Source organism: Solanum verrucosum, unplaced genomic scaffold (assembly GCF_900185275.1).
Source record: "Solanum verrucosum unplaced genomic scaffold, falcon-dt-bn FXZP01000085.1, whole genome shotgun sequence".
Classification (NCBI taxonomy): domain Eukaryota; kingdom Viridiplantae; phylum Streptophyta; class Magnoliopsida; order Solanales; family Solanaceae; genus Solanum; species Solanum verrucosum.
The window spans coordinates 2,608,506-2,636,015 of record NW_026019839.1 but is presented as its reverse complement, the minus strand read 5'-3'; the positions used below and the strand labels follow the sequence as shown (position 1 = coordinate 2,636,015).

Below are 27,510 nucleotides of genomic sequence, written 5' to 3'. Positions count from 1 at the left end.
AAATATAGACAAATTGCCATAAGACAATGAAATTATGGCTTCAGAGGAAACCTCAATTATGATAGTAATTTAAATTCATTAAGCAGGAGTTGAAGAAATTTCACTCTTTCAATATATTTCTTTTATATAATATACTAGTATACGTGCTTGCGCGTTGTGCGGATGATTTTAAATGTAATAATTTTATAATTAAAAATAACTAATAAAATGTATAATGCACTTAAATAATATATTTAATTTATTGTAATAACAATAATAATACAAATCATTAACTTGTGTATTTAAGCAATATTAAATTAATATCATTAGTACACAATTTAATTTAATTTATTATATTAAAATATTTATATATATATATATTATTCTTTTTATGTAGTTTGAATAAAAAAATTATGTTAATAATTTATCAATTCTAACCTTCCATATGAAATATTTGATAGCATAAGACTAAATAACATGTTGAAACATTTTATATATGTTTATTCAAATTTAAAAGATTCAAAATATTATTTATTGTATTAATTTGTGTAAAATATAATATAAAATTAAAAATAATCTTAATAAGTGCAATCACTATATTAGATTTAATCAATGTATGTAGATGATATATTAAATTTTAATTTGAATTATATTAGAAAACATATGGATTTTTTTATTTTATTTTTTAAACGTATGGATATAAATGAGAGGATGTTTATTTGAATTTTATCCGATAAAGCTTATTATATGTAATTATAGTTATCTTTGAATTCAAATTTAAAAAGGTAAAATTGAAAATTAAAAGCTTATCGTATATTTTAAAATCGCTATTTTCAACTTAATTTAATGTTGTTATATAATATTGGGAATAGTCTTAAATTTGCTAAATGACTTATAATAGTGATATTGTTCAAGATAGAATTTAACGCTAGCTAGATCATAAATATTATGTATCTTAAATTCAAAAGTTAAATTTTATTTCTCATAAAATTATTTTCCAATTTTGAAATTTGATTGTCCTTTAAAAGAAATATTATGAAAACATAACTTAATACCTTCTATGTTTATGATAGTGATAAAGACTATCATTTAATAATTTTTACTATGACAATTCCTCATGTATCTTGTGCTAAGGTTGAAAATTTGTAAAAATAAATAAATAAATAATAATAATAATAAACATAGAAGACATTAAATTATGTTTATCATAACATTATACTTGGATTATTATTATTATTATTATTATTATTAGTTATATTTTTTAGATTATAGGTTATATCTTATTAAAAAAATATTTATTTTAAAATGCAAATTAAAAAACCTGAAATAAAATTTAAAATATTAAATAATATTTAAATGATAAATTTTAAAAGAAACTTCCATACGTGGGGTTTTTTTAAATAAATAATTTTAATTTAAAAGTTCTTCAATTTGTTTAGAAGTAGTAGTGTAATGGGAGGTTTTAAAATTTCCGATTTAGTTGGGTAATTATTTTTTTTACAAAATAAATATTAAAACACCATATTTTTTTTCCATACGAGTTTTTTTTTAAAATAAATAATTTTAATTTAAACGTGTTTCAATTTGGTTAGAAGTGGGAGTGTAATGGGAAGTTTTAAAACATCCTAGTTAGTTGGATAATTATTACTATTTTTTTCAAAATAATATTAAAACGACATATTTAGTTGGCTGTTTTTTTTTTTAAAAAAATTAATACATTAATATATTATTATTATTATCATTATTATTAGTTCTTTTTTTTTTTACGTATACGTAAAGATAGAACATATAGATTATAGGTTATATTATTAGTTCGATTATATATATATATATATATATATATATATATAAAGATAGAACATAGATTATGTTTTATAAGAAAAAAACTGATATAAAAGTTAAAATATTCAATAATATTTAAATATTTAAATGATAAATTTTAAAAGAAACTTCCATAGCTAGCTTTTTAAAATAAATAATTTAAATAATATTAATTTAAGAGTTTTTCAATTTGTTTAGAAGTAGGATAAAACATAGAGATTATATGTTGTATTTTCCTTAAAAAAATATTTATTTTTAAATACAAATAACAAAAAATAAATTGCTATAAAACTTCAAAATATTAAATATTATTTAAATGATGAATTTTAAAAGAAACTTATATATGTAGGTTTATATATGAGGATATCTAATTAGTTTTAATAATTTAAATTAAGATATTTTAAAGGATAATACTTGATAGTTCCATAAAATTAGATAATGCTTGATAGTTTTATAAAATAATTAGGCTCAAAAACTAAATTTTAGATGCAGAACTTCCGTGTGTTTTTTATTTTTATATTTTCAAAGTTAAAATTTTTTATTTTAAACTTGAAAACCAAAAAAATTAGCATTTCTATTTTGAAATTTAATTTAAGTATTTTTGTTTTTTTTCTTTTAAAATCTTTTTTTAGGATTCGAAATTTTATAATAGTTACTGCTGTGTAAGTTTACACGTATACATAAATTTTAAACTAATCCCACTAATTTTGAAATAATTAACTACCAATACACCTTTTTTTTTTCAAAGTCAATTTTATTATTTTTAAAAAATACTGCTTTTTTCTGGCGATGACATATATAGATTTTTAATCCTAAAAGTTACAGAAATATCTTGTATAACGCAAATCATCTCGTTGTAGGCATCCCCGTTTTGATAGTCTAAACTTGTATTATCTAAAAAGTCGAAATAAAATCATAAGTATTATTGTTTTAAGCAATCATAAATAATATATACATAAAATTATATAGTTAAAATTCGGAAACAAATTTACATCAATAACTAGTAGAAACTCTTTATAAGAATAAATACTATTAAGGAAGAACCATGTTTCAATAATACGGCTTTAATCTTTCTGTTTCATTGCAAATTTCTTTTGCAACATTTCCTGCGGCATTCCTAGACATTAGCTTGCATAAAAATTATATTGATAAAATTAATATTATATAGATTATTGATTTTACATGTCTTTAATCTAAGAAAAAACAATTTCATAAGAAAACCTAAAGAAATAGAAAAGCTTATATTTAAGAAAAAGAAGAAGAAAAAGATCGACTATACCTATTTTATTTTATTTTTGCTGGTCTCATCACAATCCGGTAGTTTTCCTGTTTGAAAAGAGAAGAATTGCTCTTTGTTGCCTTTTGCTTGTTTGTTAGAGAGACATCCTATTTATGCTCCTCAAAATGATGCAGTTGTGTTTTTGAAATTTAAAATTATATCTCATTCTAACCGTATAAAAAAACTGGCATGTGCTTTTTTAAAAAAAAAAATAATATTTCTTTTTAAATTTGATTTTAAATACTGAAATTTGAAGATTAATTGTAGTGATGACACATATGTCATTTTTCTTTATATATAGATAGATGTGGATGAGATGATCTATTATCAATAGGTTTCTGTATATAGAAAAAAATGGTTCTATTTTTTTTAATATTTTTTATGTAAAATTTATTATGCAGAGGTTTTATTTTCTTCAAATAAATTGGCGGTTTATATTTTTTTGGTATTTGTAATTATGGTGCAGAATGATTTATTTTTTTCTTCAAATACATGGCAAATGAATTTGAGTTTATTTTACTATTGTTAAAAGTTATGTCGTAGAAGTTTTTTAAAGTTCCTATTTTTGGTCTTTGAATTATTTTATTTTATTTATTTTATGTATGAAATATAGTCTATTAAAAGAAAAGGAAAAAAATCTTTAAAAAACTGCTCATTTTTTTAAAGGAATTTAATTTTTAAGTATTTTGTTGTTACTTGCACCTAAAATTAGCATCATTATCTATATATCATGTATAATTTTAATTTTAGTTTCAATTTTAACTTTTATATTTTTAAAATTTATTTTTAAAAAAGGCAGTTAGCATTTTATTAGGAACAAAAATAGTCATTTTATTTAAACAAAAAAAAAAGATTACGTTAAAACAGTTTTTAATGTAAACAATTTTTTAAAAACTGTTTTTAATTTCTGTTTTTTTTTAAATGTTTTGTTATTTAAATTGTTATTTATTATTTAATATATCTAAAAATTTTGTGGTGCTGACACGTGTCACTTTTTCTTCTCCTTTCATATATAGATAGATTAGAAAAGTCAAAAAGAATAAATTTAAGTGCTTTAGCCCCAACATTTGTGGCCGAAAGTGATGTCGATAATTAAGGATATGTTTAGTAGAAAAAAAAAATACTTGTTTTAAACATTTAATAAGTAAAGAAATATTATCAAGAGTAATTATATATTCTAGTAAACTAAAATAAATAATAAATAAATAGAAGTAATGATAAAAGCGACATGCACAAATAACCAAAAAATTCAAAGAATAAAAGTTACGTACTATATAATATCGACTCTACAAACAGTACAATTACTACACTTCAAAAAAAATAATTTAATATCCAGCATTACTCCAACCTGTAATTTAAATTTTTAAAAAATATAAAAAAAATAAAAAGATCACCCAAACCGGTTCGATCATCGGTTTTTTCTGAAAACAACTTCCGTATCCAACCCGAACCCATCAACGGTTCGAGTATGAACCAACTCAGACCGCTTAAACAGTTTCTTCAACGGTTCAACACTATACAAATCATTCGCCGAATACTTATCCGCTCGTTTAGATAACGACACGTGTAACACACAAACCCCGCCGGTCTTCAGTGTCCGTTCGATCTCCGATACAAATTTCTCCGGGAAAAGCGCGTGATCGAACACATTGGAGAATTCCAGATCAAAAATCTCATCGTCGAACGGCTGATTATGAAAATCTCCTTTAACCACCAATGGCGGATACGGTACAAGGTCCATTCCGACGGAATCCGAAACTCCGACTCGTTTCAGTGCTTCCACTTCCTGACCCATACGAGCACCAATACAGAGTACCTTTGATGAATCTGAGAGTAAATTTCCATTTCTAAGTTCTCCGAAGAATTTTGAGAAAACTTGAATTTTTCTATCCCAATCACGAGTCGTCCAGATTTTTCTAAGTTTTGGATTGAGTGTTTTGTTTAGCTGTTTCTTAATGTAGGAATCGTAGGTGGAATATCCGGGACGAATTTTGAGATCGGAATCGGAATTTGATGTTGTTGTGGTGGAGATGAAAGCGGAAGAAGATGAGTTCCGATGAGAGAGAAAAAGGAGGATTGGTATTGTTATGAGGACGATGAAAAATATGTATTTCGATATTATTATCGATGATGATGAAACACTAATTTCTTTCATCGTTGGTACTATATATATACAATAATTATGGAAAAATGAAAAAAAGTTTACCTATTCGGATCACTCGCTTTCTATCGGAAAAAATGGATTCCGGTGAACTTCAGGCAGAGTCTGAGAAGTAGAAGAAGAAGAAGAAAATAGGGGTTGAGGAATATTGAGGAAGAAAAATGGTTAGATATATTATGGTTAAGAAAATGCATGTTGCTTTCGTTTATGCGTTTTTGTGCCATAATAGCAATGTGGTGCCCCACTAGTAAAACAATAGAGTATATAGATTATTTTTTTTATATAGTTTGATATGTTTCATTTTATTTTATGTAAAGTAGTTTGACTCAACACGAAATTTAAAAAAGAAAAAGAGTTTGTGTGACGGTAAATCATTTCATTAAGGGGTCGTTTGGTGTGAGGGATAATACCAAATAGTCCCGGGATTAAATTATAGTACCGCTTATTTTGTTGTTTGGTTGGCAAGTTCGGGATAACTTATCCCGGGATTAATAATTAATACCGGGATAAGTTATCCCTCTCTTGGGGTGGTATAGTAATCCCGGGATAACTTATCCCGGGATAAAATAGGTAAATGACAAAAATGTCTCTTTCAACCCTTTTGTTATATCACTTTTTACATTAATGAAGGGCATTTTTGTAAACAAATAAATTGTTCTTAAAATTTATTATTTTGAATACAACAAACCAAACACTCAATAAAAAATAATCCCAACACAACTTATCCCATCATAACTAATCCCAACATAACTTATCCCAACATAATTTATCCCATCATAACTCATTTTCAAACCAAACGACCCCTAAGGGTAAAATAGACATTTTATAGGTGTCTTCTTTTTGTAACTGACTAAAAAAGAAAGTAACTTACATAAATTGTGACATGGAAGTATAAGTTTATGATTAAACTTAAATCTATATTTATAGATTTTATTCTTATTTTATCTACAATTTTAAAATGCTCAACAGAAAAGATAATATATAATAGAAGGTTCAAGCTAATTATAAATTACTCACTTCTCAATTTACTGTAGCAACTAACACAACAATAACCACAATATACTATTTGAAGCAAAATATTTTAACTAAATGTATGTCTTTGCTTCGAGTTATAAAAATCATGGCAACTATTAACTTAATAGCTATAATTATTTGTCACGATAAAATGGTTATGTGACGACAAACTTGCAATTATATATGATCATCATACGTTTATGCAAACATTTGAAGTTATCATAATAGCGGTTCTACTCTTTATGCCATAATAAATTCGTTGGAACATAATTTTATATTGTTAGAAAAATGATTTAGCTTCAATTTACAAGGATCAAAGCAAACATTAGCATATGCATGTGGCCTTTTATTTTTGATATCTATATCATATGTGATTTACTACATTTAAGTTGATTATATCTTGTTGTTATAATTTCTTGAATATATACTTCACAATATTTTGCTATTAATTGATATGTGTATCTTTTCAAAGCCATTTTATAATATTTTACTGAATTTGTTATTATTGTTATTGTAAGAGCAATTGTTGGCGTCTAATTTCTTATAATTTCATTCAATATATTTTTCATTGTCATTCAACATTTGATTAATAACTTTCACATGACGTTATATTATTTCGATTCCAACACAATTACGCACTCCACTATTATATCTTTTTATTGAAAATATGGGGCCAAAAAAGAGGTGGCTGCTGGCCAGTCGAAGTTTGTTGATTATTCCAGAAAAAGCCAAATGCAATAACTATGATTAAACTAATTATCAGCAACTTAATAATGAAGTTTTTTTTTTTTTAATCGAAAAGCAACTTAGGATACAATGCACGTAAAGGTGCTTCAAAATTCGTTTCCTCTCTTCCCGGCACATAATTATATGTCACAATCTACTATTTGAACAAGTCAAAATCACTTTTATTAAATACAAATTAACTTAGGCAAAATATATACTTTAGCATTCATAAAAATCTTGCATTAACCCTTTTTCTTTTAATTATTCAGCATTCAAAATCTACTGATTCAACTGGATTGCAATGAGCAAGTTTACTAAGAAGTGTAAAACGCTCTTTATCAAGTTATTATTCATTTCAAGAATTCAAATTCATAACATTTAAATAAACGTGAAGAAGAAATTTCAATCATTTTATAATGAGAAAATTTCTTAAAGAGTAAAGAGATTAAATTTAATTAGTCTTCTTAGTTCCAGTTTGCCTAAGTAAGCTTCATAGCTATAATTTCGTTTGCTATGTGTATTTTCGTTTGTATAATTTGCTTGCCAATATACAAACATGGGAAGTCCGTTTGTATAATTTGCTTGTCAATATATAAACAAGGTAAGTACATACAAATTATGGGTTGATACATTTAGGAATTTTTCAAAACTTATACAAATCAAATGTATCAACAAAATAATTATATACAAGCTAGGGTAAACATATATAAATTCTGGATTTATACAATTATGAACTGAATTACGCAGAATTTGTACAATTAGGAGTCAAATTTTACAAACTCTAGATGTGACCCGTGTAAATATGGTTATATGTTAGTGGTGAAAAGTAATTTTTTCAAACTATAATTATATTAAATAATTAACTATTATCATGTTTGCTCGTGTAATTTTTACTTTTTATAATCACAATTCACATCCAATTCTTCACAAGGTGATATACGATACTAGCGTTACTACCAAACTATCAATGACCTAAGTTTCATACTTAATATTACCGGCCCTTCAAACATATTGGCATCTCGATTATTCATTAAAAGACAATTAGATTACAAATTAAAGTACATAATTTAATTAAAGAAAAAGTCAAAAGTGTATTTGAAAGTAAAAAAAAAAAATGTTCCATTAATTCGGTGGCTGGCACCACTAAATGATTATATTAATAAAAAAAATATATTAGCCAATCATGAACAAAGCAAAGCTGGCATTTGGTCCCATTTTTATAATACTAAAAAAAGATAAATATTAAAAGATAGTTCAACAATCATTAATGATATGGAAAATTCGACATGTTCGATATTCCTTCTATATACATTATATTCAACTCTTTCTATAATTTTACACTTTTTTTCATTTCTCATTTTCAGTACAGCTGTTTTGAATGGTTTGTGTTGTGGCTACTAAGCCTCATGACCAAACCTCCCATGTGGAACAACCTACTTTTGGTAGACATCCAAAATAGCATTTTGCCTTATTTTTTTTCAGATATAATATCTCATTGTCTTCACTAATTAATAATTTCGTACCAAATTTTAAGTTAGTTACATTACTCCTTCAGATTTCAAGCATCTTTAATACCAGATACATAATACAAATGCATAGGGAGAGAGGCGAACACGAGATTAGTGTACCCCAATACATGTATATGAGATACCAGATACATTCTAAGATACAAATACGTTAGGAGAGAGGCGAACAAAAGAGGAGAAAAGCAAACGAGATAGAAAAAAGGCGAGCGAGAGAGTTTAGTGTAAGATACATGTGAATCACGGTTGCATTGGATACTAGTAATGTGAAACAAATTAAACCTAATTTGACTCGTATGTATCCAAGATACACGCATCTGAGTGCGCCAGATACATAGATCTGGTAAAGTATATGTCGAAAAGATAATTTTGAAAACTAAAGTGAAGACACGTAGTAAGGCCCTACACTAGTGGAATATTTGTTGTTTGCTCTTTAATTTAGGGTAGCTAACTTGTAGGCCCGTTTGGACATGTCATATCAAATAAAATTGATATAAAATTGAAGTTTTGTTTGGACGAGAAATTAGGTAATACACTTATACTTATTTCTTAAAATTTTAGCTTAATAAAAATTTCATTTCAACAACATTTAATGAAAAAAAAATCATTTAAATTGATTGAAGTTGAGTGACTTTCTAAGTGAATTACCTAAGTTGAGTGCTTTGGCCTTTGGAGTTATAAAATAAAATTGAGTGATTTTTAAGTGAATTACCTAAATTGAGTAACTATCCGAGATATTATCTCCCCTTTTATATCAAAAATACCTGATTTTGAAATATTAATTGAATAATAAGACCAGTAAAATATATTTTCCTACCGTTGTCAACGCATTACTAAATTACTGCACATATTAATTAGTGTTCCTCATATTGCAGATTTAATGAATAGTCAAACCTTTTCTTTTTTTTGGTTCTTACAGAAAAAAGTCAAACTCCATTTCACTAAATAAAAAAAGAAGGCAGAATATGAACAGGGGGTTAATTATATTCCCTTTTTAATTATTATTAGTCGATTATAATATAAAGTGAGTTTTGTTCAGTAACGTGGTGCGTAATTCACCTTTTTTTTAGGTTAATTATAAAGCTTTTTTTTTTTTAGTTACAAGTGTTTATGATTTTTTGTATCTCACCGCTAACGCTCTTTTAGAGTTAAATTTTTCAGTTCACGAATAACGATTTTTTAACATATCTTTTGTTGGTTTGGTGCATCTTCATGACTCGAGAGGAGGGAGGGGTGAATTTGATTGTATCGAGTTTTCGTCACCTCCCATAATTTTCCTAGTTATATTTTAATAAACTTGATTCTTATGAGTATTTAGTTCGAATAATTGAAAATTTAAGTGTAACCTAGTAAAATTTAACTTCAAAATTACTCTCTAAATATTTCAAAAACATGATGTAACCTAGTAAAATTTAACTTTAAAATTACACTAAGCAAATTGAGTCAAAATTCATATTCCAACTCTTGCAATTGAAGACTCAACTCTTAAGTCATAACTTTAACAATCATCCACTTGTTATATTATATCTCTTCAAGTCAACACTGACTTGAAAAATGAATGATTTTCTCCAAAACGACCACCTAAACATACTTATGAATAATAAAAAAAATTATTACAACTCGAAATTTTATAATAAACGAATTGGAATGGGACTTAATGAATCAAAAAAAGTATTTCCTCCGTCTCAGTTTTGTATGATGTAGTATGATTGAGTATAGATTTTAAGAAAGGAAGAAAGGTTTTTGAAATTCATGGTCTAAAATAAGTCATAGATATTTATGTGACTATAAATCATCTTATTAAAAAGTGAAATAAACATTTGTAAGTTAAATTGTTTTTAAATATAAAAATGTGTCTTTCTTTTTTAAATCGACTAAAATATAAAATATATCATATAAATTCGGACAAAGGGAGTAATTTCTATTATATAGAATAACCAAGTTAAGGACGACTAAGGATAAATTTGTCAGTTCATAATAATTTTAAAATGTTTGCTCTATGTTATGGCATCAAAAAATGGTCATAAATTTATAATGACAAAAATTTAAGGCTGTTATAAAAATTTACATGATAGAAGCTTCCTCCATAGTAGAGATAACCTTCTGAACGTATCTTAATATTATCATATGTATTTATTATGTTATTATAATGTATTTGACTATATTTGTGTGTATCTGATTTATATGTATACATTGTGTTTTAATTTAGATGCATTGTTAGTTATGTATATGTAGATACAGGGAATGAATATTAATTTTTATGATTATTCTTTCAATTTTTATTTATTTTAGATATAGTAAAATCTTACTAAATTAATATAGGTGGGACCATGAAATATTATTATTTTATAAAGGTATTATTTAATCGATAAATTAATATTTATTAATTTAAAGAGTGTTTTGACACTGCAAAATTCATTCGGAGTAAATCCTTAGAAAATTTGAATGAATCCACTTGTGAAAATGTCATTCATGAACTTGAGGTCAAGTTTAATGATTTCAATTACTGCAATAAAATGAACGCTAATAACTTGTTGGATGAGTAAAAATGATACATGTTCATAAGTCCAGAGCTTAGAACAAATTGTAGATACCATTGGGAAAAAAACAATGTTGATAATAAAGTTGAAGATGATACAATACCTTTGGTGTCCATTACGCGTAAGGAAACACTCATCGCATCTAGATTTAAATTTTAAACAAAAAACAGAAAACAAAAGAATCATATTTCACTAAATTGTCTTAGATATATTTGTACTTTTAAAGAATTATAAATTTATAATATTAATGAGACCATATATTTATATAGGGGTCTTCTCAAAATATATTATCTTATTACCTTATCGAAATGAATGATTTTTTCCATTGGCCCAAGTTGGGATCATAGAAAAATATTATCTTAGAGAGATTATTAATTAACTGAGTATTAATTTATCGAGATTTTATTGTACATTGTGTTTATTTTGAGATACATTATTATTTAAATTTTGGCAGAAACATTAAATGTACATTATTTTGGTCCGTTTCTCACAAAAGGAAGGAAATGATTTCGAGTTTTTTGAAACATTTTTAGGAAGTTGTTATGCTAAAGATACTCAAAAATTGTTAAAGGAGTGATTTACTCCACTAATTGAGCAATTTTGTTATGCTACATAAATAGGCACACGTTTGTAATGTATCTACATTTTAACATATCTCGAATACGTGTATACGAAAGAGAAAACTCGAAATTCAGAGAAAGGAAAAAAATTGTTCACTTTGTTGTTGCTCAAAATAAATGGAAGAAATTTGAATTTTTTTAAAATCGTTTTTAAAAGTTGTTAGACTAGATATACTCAAAAGTTGTTAAAAAAGTAATTTTCTTCTTAAATAAGTATTTTAGTTACCGTCCTTAATTAAACATGTGTCTTGCTTTGTCAATTCCGCGAATACATGTATCTATCGAGTTAAGATACATATATCCAACCAATTAAATGTGGTACATAAAGTAATATTTAAAACTATTGCGAATACTAGTAAATATGGCCTAAACAAGTGTAATTTATCTTGTTTTCAAGTAAATGAACAACCTTTGCTCTTTCAAGATAAAACATCATATTTGATGTTTTGCTGGTCTTTAACTTGTGTGATTTTGTGGACCCTCAGATTGGATCCTTTCTACCTTCAACTATGTTTTTGCTCCTTTTTGCTTCCTGGGTCCATCTACCTAAACATTTTTTTGGGATTAGTTGAGGCCCAACACACATTTTCAAGTAGAAAAAAATCAAATTCATTTTGACCAAAAATCAAATCTTGTGAAAATTCTTACAAGATTTTTTCTTCAAAGACATAGACAAGATGTTTATCAATGGAAAAATTACGCGCTTAAGCAAATATATACTAGTTAATAGCTAATATAGCTATAGTTTGCATTAATTACTATTCAGAACTTAATTTCAACTATAATTACATTCTCTCTCGCCTCTCGCCTCTCGCCTCTCTCCCCCTCTTCCTTTCTCCCCTCTCTCTGGAATCTCGCTCGTCACTCTCCTCTTTTTCAGTCATCTCTCCTCTCCCTACCCAGTCTCTCTCTCTCTCGCTTCTCTTCTGCCAATCTCTCTCACTTTATACAAACACAAATGTATAATTTGTATAAAGCGAGAGAGACCGGATATACAAATACATATATCTCCGCAGTATACATTTATAATTATACAAATACAAATCTTTCCCTGCCCAGTTCTATTTTGCCTCTCTCTCTCACTTTATACAAACACAAATTATTCAAATACAATGTATAATTTGTGTTTGTATAAAACAAGAGAGATTGGGTATACAAATTCAAATGTTTTAACTCGATTCAAGTGTACACAAATTCAAATTGTATGCAGATATACAAATACAATAATTGATACATATACATAATAGTTACATATATACAATTATCTAACCGATATACATATACAATGCACCTCTCTCCAATCTTTGCCCTCTCTCGCTTGTCTGTCTCCTCCCTCTCCCAATCTCGCTCTCCACTCTCCACTCTCCTCCCTATAACATGTAGCTACGAATCATAATTAACAAACTATATCTATAAAGCATAATTAAGCTATTTTTGAGTGGCTATATGCAAAATTCCCAATAAGTTAGAAGTCAAATTTCTATTATTAATAATGAGTTTGTGGACATACTCTTTTAAAGGATAACCGCTCTTTATAAAACGTAAAATTATGAGTTAATCAACAAGTTGGATTAATGAAATAATTAAGTTCTTCGTAGATTACTTTCATAATTTTCTTTTTTAAAAATACTTTTTTTTCCAGATAATCTTTAATCAAAATAAATGTTTAAACTTGCCGGTTAATTGTATTTGCATGAATACTCTAAAAGCAAGTTAGTATATTTTATAACTTAGATAATTGAGGGGGAAAAAGATAAAAAACTCAAAAAATTGACTAAAATAAATATGAAGGGAAAATATAATGATATAGTGGAACTTGACATTTAATAAACCTATGGAAGTAGGAAATAATTATCATCCATTTTTCTTTTCATTTTTTGCTAATTTTAAGGAGAAACTTTGGTTAGAACTAGGGGTATTCACGGTTTGGTTTGGGTCGGTTATTGGTCAAAACCAAAACCAAACCAACTTAATCGGTTTTAAAAATATCAAAACCAAACCAAACCAAATATAATATACATTTATCGGTTTGGTTGTTTTCGGTTTTGGTTTAGTTTGGTTCGATTATTCGGTTATTAACCATACATAAAAATAAAATAAACAATTCATTCAAAACGTGAAAAAAGTGACAACAATCCATTCAAACAAAAAAAATAGTTAGAATGACTGGCATAACATAACTTTCGATCATTGAATTTACTGAATAAAACTTCAAAATTCACTATTTTGGCATAGAAGGAAGAGATAATGACATTTTTAGTCCTACAAAGAATTTTCATAGACACTCATATACATGAAACCAATAAGAAAAATGTTCTCACCTTGGACATTTTTTCTTTCATAAGTAAATTATAAAAATAAATTTTGATGAAACATATATAAAATTTTTAAAATTGTTTATGAATATAATATATTATGTATGTATAATAATAAAATTTATGTGTATAACTTGTTGGTTCGGTTCGGTTATTTCTTCGATTTTTTTCGAACAAAACCATAACCAAACCAAATACTATCGGTTCTTAACAATCTAAAACCAAACCAAATCAAAACCCAAATTAAATTGTTCATTTAATCGGTTTGATTTGATTTTTCGGTTTGGATCGGTTTTTATCCAAACCATGAACACCCCTAGTTAGAACTTTCTACGGAGTCTATTAGAAGTGTCAGTGGACAAGTAGTATGAATATGTTAGTTTTCTGTCTCCTAAATAACACATGTCTATATTTTCATTATTGATTGATGTTGATTTTTTTTTGGATAAGGGTCTGAAAAATATCTCAATTTTGGTCGAATTTATTGTTGCGATACTAAACTTTCATGAGGACCTATTACCTCCTTAGACTATTTAATACCGTATTTTAAACATATATATTTGCCCACGTGGACTTGCAAAGGCTTAACACTAAGTCGAGCATTATTATAGCTTGGTGTCATTAGCAACAAACAGAAGGACTTTGCATAAGTTTTAAGGGAAAGCAAAATTTTAAAAGTTATGAGAAATTAACCCAACTTACCAGTGGCGGAGCCAGGATTTCCAATAAGGGGTTCAAAATCTGAAAAATAGACACACGAAGTAGTCGAAGGGGGTTCGACATCTACTATATATACCTAAAAAGTTATTTTAACCATGTATAAATTATATAATTTTCCGCCAAAGGGGTTCATCCGAACCCCCTAATAGTAAGAGGTGACTCCGCCACTGATTATTTACTTACTACTGCTACTACTTATCCCGCTCATTTTCATTTACACTCATTCTAACCTCTGCATGTGGTTTTGTCAACCACCGTGACAACACAATTGCAGCGATATAGCTGCCAACAGCATAGAACCTGCTTGCATCAACTTCTACCAATCTGTAAACAAATACTGTGTATATATGTGGACAAGGCAATCACGATACGCTTTACTTAGCAAGTACATAAGAAGCCATTACTTCTAAATATACGTGAAATAGATGAATGTTTGGCGCACGGGCATATACATCTAGTAGAAGTTAGAAGAGAGAGAAGTTACTATATATATATATATATATATATATATTATTTTACTAAATGATTATGAATTATGTAGTGCTAATAATCTTTTTTTTAACTAAAAGATCATTTTATATTGCATGTCTTAGTTGATATAGTGTGCCAATTGTGCAATAAAATTTTCAAAATTTATCTAATTAGACAAGGGCCAACTTGACAGACATTTTATATCATTAATTATATATCCCCAATATAACTTGTCCACTATTGTAGATGTGCCCACATACACTAGTCTCTTGGGCAGTGATGTGTGATTATGTGGGATATAAGGAGTTCATACATGGTATTGGTTATTCACTCTAATCCAGACTTAATTGAGTATTCTCCCTAATCCAGACATAAACCAGAATATATAATCAGTGACAGATTTAGAATTTTAAGATTGTGGGTGCTCTCTTAGCTACATAGCAGCGCCAAATTTTCATTATGAGACTATGTAAACATACAAAATACGGCAAAGAGCATTCAACATCATTTTATATATATATAGAGAAAGAGAGAATAAAAAAAATCAACCATGTAATGACCAGGACCAGGAAACGAACCCAGATACAAAAGCTATCAAAACCTTAACAACCCTCAAATAACCACTACACCAATATAGAACCTTTTGATATATGGGTGTTCATTGTTTAAATTTTATACTATCCCTCTTAGGTTCGAGAAAATGGTTTAAAACCTTTCCAATCTATATCTGAAATCTCAACTACACACTTATATTTCACGAGAGCCCTATCACCCCCTTAAATTATTTTAAAGCGAAATTATTTGCTTTCTGAATACTGAGGTGGCAAAGAAGATGTAGTTCATTCTCTCAAAGAGAGTGAAAGACAAAAAAACTAATTAAAACTTTAATATTTTCCTTATTTTCTTATTTTGCTTTTTTAAAAAAACTTTTATGTTTCCTTTTATTTATTTGTTACTTTTTTCGTTTTTTCTTCATTCTTCTTTTTCTTTAACAGACCGACAATAAATCGGCGGTGATGACTTCTTTGATTCACCAGGTGAGCTTGGCTCCAGAGGCGTATTCAGGATTTCGTAAGGATGGGCGCATTATTACGAAAAGATGCATTTAAGATATAAATTTGATCGGTTTAACCTTTATGTACTTAACACTAAACCTTTAAACTTTAAAAATTATAGGTCCAACATATATAATACTACTAGTTTTAAATTTTAATATACACATTTGATTTAATTATAAAAATTATACCGTGCTAATTTTTTTTAGGAATTTTCAATGTTACACAAAAATAAGATAGATATAATTAGATTTAAATTTTTATATTTTCTTAAAGAGGTGCACCAAATGTTCATCATATTATTATATGTTACTTTTAATGTGGGTTCACACCTCTATATTAATTTTTTTTTATAAATATAACGCTATTATATATAATCTAGAGAGGGGAGCATGTGTTCACGTGAACCCACGGAACCCCTCTAGATACGCCTCTGCTTGGCTCGTCTACTATCAGGTCTCTACCATATAGTTCTTCCATCACTAAGTTCCCTCTCATTTTCGAATCACACACTTCTCACAGTAGCTCTACTAAAAATCCACCGAAAATAATCTCTGTTATTCCACAATGTGAGAACAAACTCATCAACAATCAGTTCCGATGTAAACCACCACTTAAATCACCATCACCACATACTCTGTTTTCATAGCTCCAGGAGATGCAAATTCAAGCTCAAACACAAAATTTACAAGTTAGATGCATTCTTTATCCTTTTTTTTTTTTTTTCAGATCTAAAAAGATTTTGGTTATCAAATCTACAATGAACATTATATTATACAAAAATCATACTAAATCTTCATTTTTCAACTAAACTAACTATAGCTAAAAACTTAAACCCTAAATTTGATAAAAAGGAATTTTTGGGCATTGAATTGTTAATGATTTTAGATGAAAATTTCATCAATCAAAAGTGAAAAAAGCAGAAGATTATGCAAAAATAGAGAATTTGAGGGTTGAATCAACGATTATTTGAATTGAGATGAATTTAGAAGAAAACTCGTGAAAAATAATTTAGCACTAGGTTGATGATGCTATGGCTGTAGAATAAAGAAAAAGAATTAATTTTTTTTTATATTAAAAAAGGTGATGCGATATGGCAGGAACGTGCATATCACCGCTCAATACAAATCTGGGTATGACTTTTTAAAGAGTATATATTTCACTTTTAAAATGTTCAGGAGGTGATAGGACACCCGTGAAGTTGGAGTGTGTAATTGAGATTTCGAATATAGATTGAGGAGGTTTTAGACTGTTTTCTCTCTTAAGTTCTATATAAATATACATACTTCGATACAAGGTTAATGGGTGCTCGAGCACCCAAAAAGGCCTATATGGGTCCGCCCCGGTATAGAATGAATGATAAATTGGTGTTCCATCCTTAACTAACCGGATACATCACTTGCTAGTTTTTGTGCAAAAATAACTACCAAGAAAACACACAATTGGATGAGAAAACAAAATTCATGAAAATATAGCAATTGTTGCAAGTCTTGAGATTGCTTATAAACAATTTTATTACGCTAATGTACGACTTAATTTGACCTCAATTCATATTTATATTCTTTAACTTTGAATATGTATAAATAAACATTTAAATTTGTACAAAATTGAACAAGTAGACACACGTGTCCTATATGACGTTCTATGTGATCAGGGGCGGACTCACTACTGACACCCTTTCGTCGGAAAATTACATTGTATATGGTCAAATTATTACTTAATAAGTATATATACAAGTGTTGACACCTCTTGATACAAGTTAAAAGTTTAGTATAGTGGTTAAGTTATTGTGAAAATTCCTTGAGGTCGTGTGTTCTAGTTAACTGGTGCATATATGTATTATGCCGTTTTATTATCATAAACTACTATTGTAGCTGAGACCAAATTAAATGGTGCATATATGTATTATGTCGTTTTATTATCATAAACTACTATTAATCAACCAATGACCATTGACAATATCCCTTAATGATAATCTTGGGTCCGCTACTGTATGTAGCTAAGACCAAATTAAATGGTGCATATATGTATTATGCCGTTTTATCATCATAAACTAATATTAATCAATCAGGGCGGATTTAGGGAGTTACGACTTATAAGAGATTCGGTAAAAAATTACACAATATATAAGATGCTTTTTAATATTTTATCTATATATAAAGATTTTGAATCTCCTAATATACAATTAAAGATTGACTTATTAGTTTAAAAAGTTCAAATTTTTTCTTAAGACTTTTAAATTCAAATCTCAAACACTATATTTTTATTTTTAAAATTTACTTAATTAAAATTCTGAATTCACCGCCATTTTATCATTTCGATTTAGAAAAAACAAGAGCAAACAAAAAGATCCTCCACAAGTCCATGATTGTTGGATATAAAAAAAGATTTGACTCTTTTTATCTTTTCATATTTAACATTTTTCCCACGATATATTTTCTTTTCAAATATTCAAAAGATCTTTTCTTTTTCTTACTTTCTGACTTAAAATTATGAAAAATTTAGGACTTGTCAAAACCCATAATTAAAAATCAGCTCTTTCTAAAATCCCCACTCATCTATATCTTCAAGGGTTTACAAGAACCTGAAACTTTGTTAGCGAAAATGGCAACTTTGTTCCCTTCTCTTGGACCCAATTCAATATTATCTCCATTTGTAGACCGAACAAAAACCCTAAACCCAGTTTTCCATCGAACCCACTTTGGAAATCTTCCACTTAACAAACCCTTTTCAAGGGGTATGCTTGGAGTAGCTCGATTCGGGTTGGGGCAGGATCCATTTCCTGACCCGGAAACTGCAGAGTTGCTTTTCAAGGATTTGTTTACTCGGGCTGAAGGGTTTTTGTATACAGTTGCTGATGCTGCTGTTTCAGGTTCTGCTGATACTGTTGTTGACACTACTGAAAGTGTTAAACAAAATAGTGATTGGCTTTCTGGTATTACTAATGGAATGGAGACTGTTTTGAAGGTTTGTTAATCTTAAAGTTTTGTTTTTTACCATGTTATGATGTTCCTTTGCTTTCAATTCTTTTTGCTTTTTTTGTGAGCTGAAAGCTTTACTTAAGGGGCTTTTGGGTTAGCTGTATTAGAGAAACTAGTGTATAGACTATTGTAATTAAGGGTTAGTTGTTATTGTCATACTGTGTTTGGAAGGTGCCCTTGTGGATTTTATTGATTCAAGTAGCCTTAAGTTTTGCAGAAACTGTCATAGTGTTGGAGTGAGATTGACTTGAGACTCGAGTAGAGTTGAACGAATACTAAAGTTTCATATAGCATACTCCCAACTGTTTTGGGATTGTCGTGTTGTTGATTGATTGAATTTTGAATTTTGTATTGATAGTTGGGTTTCGGTTGCAATTTTATGGAAGGATGTAAGTGTGTTTCAAAATGTAATATTTAGCAGTTAAGAATTGTGTATATGGCTATATTTCTGTTCATCTTTAAGGAATGAGGTTGTTAAAGGTGGTTTCTTTATTTGGTATCCTGGAACTTGTCTGATCTATTAGTTGCTTCATTTGGTGGTATGATTGGGATTAGAAGATGTAGTAAGAAGGAAAAAAAATGTTTCATGCTGCTATCAAATGGAATGAGAAATACTTTTCAGCCTAAATGTGACATCCTTCTGCTCAGTGTTGGAGAGATAGCATAGCATAATTATCCAACTTTAATATATGGGTTGATCCAAAGCTAAATTCTATTATCTCACATTCATATGTTACACACATCAAAGGAAAAGAAAAGAGAGAAAAATTAAGCAAGTGGTTGTGCTATGTCCAGGTTCTGAAGGATGGGCTCTCAACTTTACATGTGCCATATTCTTATGGTTTCGCAATCATTCTACTAACAATACTAGTAAAAGCTGCAACTTTTCCTCTAACCAAAAAACAGGTCAGTGGTCTACTCTCATGTCTCTACTTTACAATATTCCTTATTTTCGTATTTCTGTGTAGCAGATAGTATTTCGGAAGAAGCCAATTGAGCTTTACAAAGCACAAATTATATTCTTGCTTATGAAGGCTTAAGATGACTTACTTTCTTCTGAGAATCATTCTTAGGTAGAATCATCACTGGCAATGCGATCTATGGCACCACAAATAAAGGCTATTCAGGAACGATATGCTGGAGACCAGGTTAATTTGGACCCAAGCTTCATATATTTTTCACCGTTAGTCAGTAGATTACCGGAGGATGTACATGCTTAAGTTATGCTGTGGTATTTTCTTATATTTGTCCAGAGTGTAATCTTTGCTTTAATTGCTTTAACTTCTTATATACATCTATTTTAGGAGAGGATTCAACTTGAAACTGCTCGACTTTATAAACTAGCTGGCGTGAATCCACTGGCAGGTCTCATATGTACTTTCTTTTTCAATGCCAAAGCTTTTTAAGGTTGATAATTCTGGTTTTTCATCCTTACTCATGGAAATATAATAATTGTTTTTTAAATCATTTCTATCATCTACCCCAGGATGTCTGCCGACTCTTGCCACTATACCTATATGGATTGGTCTTTACAGAGCCCTCTCAAATGTGGCAAATGAGGTAAAGCTGCCATTTTTTTTTTACTTGTTCACCCATTCTCTCCATAAGCTTTTTAACTTGAATAACACTTGCTAAAAAAGGAGACAGTGTTGAATCTTTTGATTCTCAAATGAGAACGGAAAAAAATTTGGTAAGTGGAAAGCAAACTACCACTGCTGGAAATTTCACCCTTTTATACACTTTAGCAAACTCTTTCGATTTCTACAGTTTCATTCAAGCATTTCTAATACTTAATTTTTTATTTTTATTTGTTAATACATTAAGGGACTTCTGACAGAAGGCTTCTTCTGGATACCCTCGCTAGCTGGTCCAACAACAGTTGCTGCCCGACAAACTGGAAGTGGCACCTCTTGGCTTTTCCCTTTCGTAGTGAGTCATATGCTGCTGTCCTGCCTTTCCTCATTTCTTTCGTTCGTTCTCTTTTTGGGTGTGTGTGTGTGAATTTTAGCTTTAAAACTTCATCAACATTTTATTGTTGTAGCATTGCCTGTTTTGTTTATTTAACTTGTCCTTTCTCTTTCTTCTCCTTTTTGGGTTATGGTGTCTGCAATATAAGGATTTGTTTCATTATATGGCTCTTCTATGCTCCATTTATTTTTTAGATGCATATAAAATATGAGTTTCTCTAGGGGTGTGACTCACAACCCATCAGATTTTGTCCCTTCTACTAGCTGTATAAAGGTGGCATGCCATGTCTTATTTGAGTAACTCAGCAAGTGAGGCTGTCTCTGATTAAGGAAGCATACTGCATTAGAAGGATGAAGTTTGTAGTAATAAATAATCTGGAACAAAAAAATCTCGCAGTTCAGTTTATTAGTTGATGAATGCTGTCAAATTTCTGTAGTTGCTTCACCTTGAAGAATGCATTAGCACTGATTCTTATCGTTGGATTTTACAGGATGGTCATCCTCCGCTTGGTTGGTCAGATACTTTTGCATATCTTGTCTTGCCTGTATTGTTGGTTGTCTCCCAGTACATCTCTATTCAAATCATGCAACCATCTCAACAGGTTGGTCAATGAAACCATTTCCAGTCTCCTTTTATGCACGATAACCTCTCTTTATCTGCATTTATGATGATTTCCTTTAACTCTATTGCTTTGTGTCTCTTGTTGTTTTCCTTATTTTGTTTGGTTATTCTGGGTTACCTATACTGTACACGGTAAATGTACCATCTTGTACCCTGTGTTCAAGTATTCAATTCCAGTTGTTAGATACACGGTTCATTTGCCATCTTGTTCCTTGTGTCAACTATTGTATTCAATATCACTAGACGGTAAATGACTAAGCTCATAAGTTGAGTCAGGTTCCTGTATATCCAACCTTTTGACTTTTTGTCGTAATACTATTGGACCATCTTAGAGATGGTTGGTTCACTGAATCGATTCTACATCAGGGTCCTGATAATTGGAATTCTGGTGTATGTATTGTGAATATTATTCACTTGCTGCCCATCCAAATGTTGGGCATGTTGTTGGTTCCCAAAGTTAGAATATCCGATGAAGAAAGTACTAATGGTGTTTTATCTTTGTATTGTAACCTTGACATATAGATGGTGTTCTGTGCTCAGTTCTTTGTGGTTCATATCTCTAATTTCACCCCCCTCTACTGGAAACTGAATTTAGTTGTTATTGCTAAGTGAATTGTCTGGTTAACTTATCCATTCTGACTCGTGATTCTGTTCAATCTGTTGGCCAGTCCATAGTTGGTTAGTCTGTTACGAAGAAGTGAATGTGACTTTATAGCAGTTATCTTCTAAATCATTTTCATCTTATTTTTTGTTTTTTTTTCCTGTTTAGTTTCTAATTCCTTTTTAATGAATTTCCAGAGTGATGATCCAAATGTGAAGAACTCTCAAGCGATAACTAAGTTTCTCCCTCTAATGCTTGGTTACTTTTCACTGTCAGTTCCTTCTGGTCTGAGCCTATATTGGTAAGCACTTCTCTATTACTAGTTTGGAAATATCGGTTCATTCCTCTGATTTTCGTTTTCTTTTATACTCTTTATTATCCAATTTATTGACCACTATTGTTCTCCTATGATCAATAACCTCTCAGAATTGTTTACCATCTTATGAAGGTTAACAAATAACATACTTAGCACCAGCCAACAAGTATGGCTTCAGAAGTTTGGAGGTGCAAAAGTTCCAACCTTGAAAGATGATACACCTAGGAAAGAGCAACCTCAAATTCAGAAATTAGTCTCTGAAGCAACAATAGCTAGAAAGAAAGATGGAAATCCTACTTCAGATAAGTCCCGCCAGGGTGAAAGGTTAGATGTCTAGACCTTGTTTGGAGGTGAGAAGTTCGTGGTTAGGACTTTATTGTGATTCCTTTTTTTTTTTTCCAGGTTTAAACAGTTAAAGGAACAAGAAGCAAGAAAACGACAACAGAAGGAGGAGGAGAGGAGGAGAGCAGAGGTAGCAGCTAATTATAGAAAAGAAGACAAGTCAGTTGAGTTAGAAAATGGGAATGAAATTGACTCTATTAATGTTGATTCTACATCTCCGAGTCGCAACACTTCCACTTCTGAAAATTATCGTGTTGTAAATGGTGATAGTATTTCTTCGGAAGTTGAAAGAAGTCAGACTGGTAAAATTTCAGATGATCACAGCCATGTAGAGGATCAGCATGTTTCTGACAGAATAAAGACGGTAAAGTTAGCATCTTTTGGTTCAAAGCTGAATTTCAGTATATGTGGACAGATATCACTCGCATCAAAAGATCATTGTTATTGTCACATTTGCTGTTCACCCGAAATCTTTAGGTTCTCATTGACTTCTATTTTCCTCTTGGGAAGTCAAATATTGGAAGTTATATTGCTTCTGTGCAGGTGAACATAAGACATAGATATTGTTAATCGACCAAAGCCTAACTATAGATTTTCATTCCTACTTTCAGGGCGAGACTGTTACTTCTACCAGAGCTACAGATAACAAACTTCCACTTGAAGAAGCACAAGAAGACCGAAGCGAGTAAGCAACTTAAAACAAAATGCTATAACATTATACACCCATAGTAAGGCCACTTGAATCTGCTGTAGTGCATCAGAAACCTGATGCAAATGTTGGGTTCACGAGCTTGGAGGACCTGGTGAGTTCACCCTTGGAGGCTGCATAGTTGTAAATTATGATGTTAAAGAGAACGAAGAAATGGTAATTGCTACTGATTCTTTTACAAGCATAGCTGGATAAATACTAAGTAGTGTAAAGAATCTGCTTTAGCGTCTCAAAAGGATTAGCGTCACTGGTTTGATATTAATATACTTAGCATATACCAATGAAGTAGAATTCTTGTACAACAGTGTTATATTCTGTCAAATTAGTACCTCATGTGTATGGCGGCGGTTTTTCCTTAATTTGGAAGGAAAGTGATATGAGCAAATTTTCTGCATCTACCATACAACTTGAATTATTTTTTTATTTTTTTCTTGTTATTGATGTTTTATTATTAGAAATATATTTATCAGAAAGCTTATGGTTCCAGAATTTGGGCTATGAGCTCAAAGGAAGACCATTTCCTCTATAAAAATCCTGTAAAATTGTAACACAACATGTCATGACTTGGCGTGTACATATGCTTCTGTAGAATTTAAAAAATTGTTATATCGAAAATAAGACATGTTACATGTTATTCAGATATAGTCGACTTGCTTGTGTAGAAATTTTTTAAGTGGCGATGTTTATAACTTGAATGCATATTTAAATGATATTATTACAACGAGTCAATGATTGCTCCAATGCAAGCTTCCTTAATAATGTGATGTATGCACACATTTAAACTTGATTTGTAATCCAAGTATTTGATTAAATAGACAATTTTGCATACATATAATATATAAAGAAAAGGTTCCATTTCTAAAATATACTTTAATTTGAGGCTAGGAAAGAAAGTTTCTACAATTTGTTACCTATCAAATCTTAATATTTCATTGGTTCATAAAAATAAATACCAAATTAGTTAATCAAAGATACCGAAAAGAAATACTGATTTGATTTCAAAGAATCATTGTTACCCAAGAAATTAAGTCAACGACTGACTTGACTATCTTAATAACTTCCTTCGTTTCATTTGTTTGACACACTTTTCCCTTTTAGTTCGTTTAACAATTTTTTAATTTCAACTTTTCAATAATATGTCTAAGACTACTAAATTAAAGGACATTTTAATACATTAATATTTCTTTAATTCAAGTCTACAAGATTTATAATTTTTTTATTTTCTTAAATTTCGTATCAACTCCAAATAGATCAGACAAATAGAAACAAAGGGACATTCTATTCCTTCGAATGCTCACAACTTTATTTGTGGGTGGTCCTTGCTTTAACTTGTGGGACAAGAATATATATATATATTAGAACCCTCTTGATTTACGTAATTGTATATATGGAAGTTAAAAGTACACACGCAACCTGGTTTTATATATTTAATGGGAAGAAGGGCTTGCTTTGCAAGGTTCGAAACATTACAAGTAGTAATTAAAATAACATAAATGATTACATAAGCTAATCTTATTTCTTTAATTAGTTTGATAATCTGTGGTATTATTTGTTTTAAAAGAGAATATATCACTCTACTTTTATAATAACCTATCAGCATGCTTGTGTGTTTCACAATCTCCAGCATTTCGATGTTTTATGCCTTCCTAATTACCTCTTTTAATGCCTTAAAAAGATCAATTTGCTTAATTAATATTATTATGCGACTGTTTTAATGGGTGGTTAAACCCTTAAAAATCACTTAAAATGAAATGGAGTATTCCCTATGTCTTATATTACTAAAACTAGTATTCGTGCCCGTGCGTTGCGCGAATATTTTAAAATATAACAGTGTTAAATTAAATTTATAACATTTAAATTAAGATTATCTATTTCAAATTAGTTGTCAATTTGCAAAACCAAGATAAAGTTTTCCTATTTGCCCCTCAACAATATATATATATATATATATATATATATATATATATATATGTGTGTGTGTGTGTTAATTTTGATATTGATTAATAAGACACATAAATTAGTACATTAAAAAGAGTTAAAAGGGTAAATTAGTAAGATTCCCTTCATTTAATGCTTTTAAATGTTTGCTTTAAGTTTTGTTTATGTCATGATGCATTAAATTAAATATTTAATTAGAAATATTTAAGGGAAGTTGACGGATTTTAAAGAAGCCTAAATTGACGTCAAAGGATACTTCGTCTAATGGATTAAAAATTAAATGTCTATTTTATTTGTTTACTTTAGAAATTTAAGAGTTAATTTATTACTTAGTTTCTAATTTACCTTTATTAATAACTATAATCATTTCTCAAACTATCAAATTTATCATATTTAAAGAATGAAAATAATAAAATCCAAAAATTTACGTGTTTTTAACTTTTCGCTGAGTGTGTTTTCACGTTCGACCCTCATTGTTTTGTAAATGTTACACTTTAATCCCTTTTAAATGTGAAATATTATCTTTATGTGTATTTTGTGCATTTCAAGTAACAACAGCATCAGAGTGGCGCAGCGGAAGCGTGGTGGGCCCATAACCCACAGGTCCCAGGATCGAAACCTGGCTCTGATATTATTTTTCCTCTTTTTTTAAGTTCATTTTCGGATTCGGGAAGTACAATTTATGTGACCCATTTTTCTTCGTTCTAGTTCCAAAAATATGAAATAACTAACTTTAATTTATGCTTCCCATTTAAACTTTTATAACCACGTAAATATTAATCATAAGTTTCAAAAATATTATAACCGATTATTTTAACGTTATTTATGTATTAACATAAAAATTAAATTCTTTCTTTCAGTTTCTATTGTGACATACCCTTAGATTAAATTATTGTTTTTATAGAAAATTAAATATGAATTTAAAAATGTTGATTTGAGAGAATCTGAATTGGGTTGTTAATGTTACAATAAAAAATATAGACAACTTCTTGCAAGGAAGAACATTCACGTAACCAACGTAGATTGTAGTGCAATGTTGAGACTAATTCACTCTTTAATTAGAGGTCTCAGGTTCGAGCTATGTGTATGAAGAAAATCTTAGTGAGAGTGCCATCCTCGAATGGACCTTGGAATGCTCGATTAAGATTTAGCAGAGGCTCTAATATGGACTCTGAACCCCGAATAAAAAAAAGAAAAAGGAAAAGAATATTGACGTAAGTACAAAAGATTCCTACTTTGTTTATTCAAGTGATTTTATAATTATATCCTATAGTAGTATTATTGTATATGGATAAAGGTCACAATTATTGGTACTGAATATGACTCAATCTCCATCTAAACTAGAGTGCTATTATTATATTAGAAAGAGGAGAAAATTAGAAAACAATCCAATTAAAATACTTAAATGTCTAAAATAGGAAAGTAGTCAAAATGATATTAGGTCAAAGGCAATTGTAGAAGGAGAATATGTGTAAAAATATTCTTTAGATTATTAAAGAGTGGTCCATCATTGTGTTCAAAAATATTTCTTACGAATTTCTCTCCTTCTAAAATTGTCTCATTTTTTGAATTTTATTTGACAAAAGCAATGGTTATGGCTTTTGAGGAAAAACAATTTAGAGAAAAATTGTACTATAAAATCTTATAAATTGTGGAATATAATTTTTGGGATACGATTTTCACTTTGTGCCACGTGAAATCTAGGTCATGATGATGTTATTCACCAAATCTTTTAATTTTTTTCATATGGTTATATGTTGGTACTGATATTAATTATGGTGGAGTGATAAAATATTCCTCATTCTTAAAT

At 29.1% G+C, this 27,510-nt stretch overlaps 4 protein-coding genes across 4 annotated transcripts in view; 1 reads left to right on the top strand and 3 right to left on the bottom strand.

Moving 5' to 3' along the window:
• Positions 1 to 27,510, bottom strand: part of LOC125815441 (uncharacterized) — a 426,658-nt gene that overhangs the window by 165,683 nt on the left and 233,465 nt on the right. The window lies entirely within an intron of this gene.
• Positions 1 to 27,510, bottom strand: part of LOC125815227 (glyceraldehyde-3-phosphate dehydrogenase, cytosolic) — a 613,914-nt gene that overhangs the window by 572,791 nt on the left and 13,613 nt on the right. The window lies entirely within an intron of this gene.
• Positions 4,333 to 5,450, bottom strand: LOC125815345 (uncharacterized). Its single transcript, XM_049494800.1, has one exon. It carries the CDS (start codon positions 5,232 to 5,234, stop codon positions 4,488 to 4,490), a length of 747 nt encoding a protein of 248 aa, XP_049350757.1. The 5' UTR covers positions 5,235 to 5,450; the 3' UTR covers positions 4,333 to 4,487.
• LOC125815021 (ALBINO3-like protein 1, chloroplastic) lies at positions 18,764 to 24,160 on the top strand. Its single transcript, XM_049494436.1, has 11 exons — positions 18,764 to 19,191; positions 20,001 to 20,111; positions 20,279 to 20,353; positions 20,510 to 20,570; positions 20,692 to 20,765; positions 21,030 to 21,134; positions 21,664 to 21,774; positions 22,593 to 22,696; positions 22,844 to 23,035; positions 23,114 to 23,417; positions 23,665 to 24,160. The coding sequence occupies exons 1-11, from the start codon at positions 18,829 to 18,831 to the stop codon at positions 23,740 to 23,742; spliced, it is 1,578 nt and encodes a 525-aa protein (XP_049350393.1). The 5' UTR covers positions 18,764 to 18,828; the 3' UTR covers positions 23,743 to 24,160.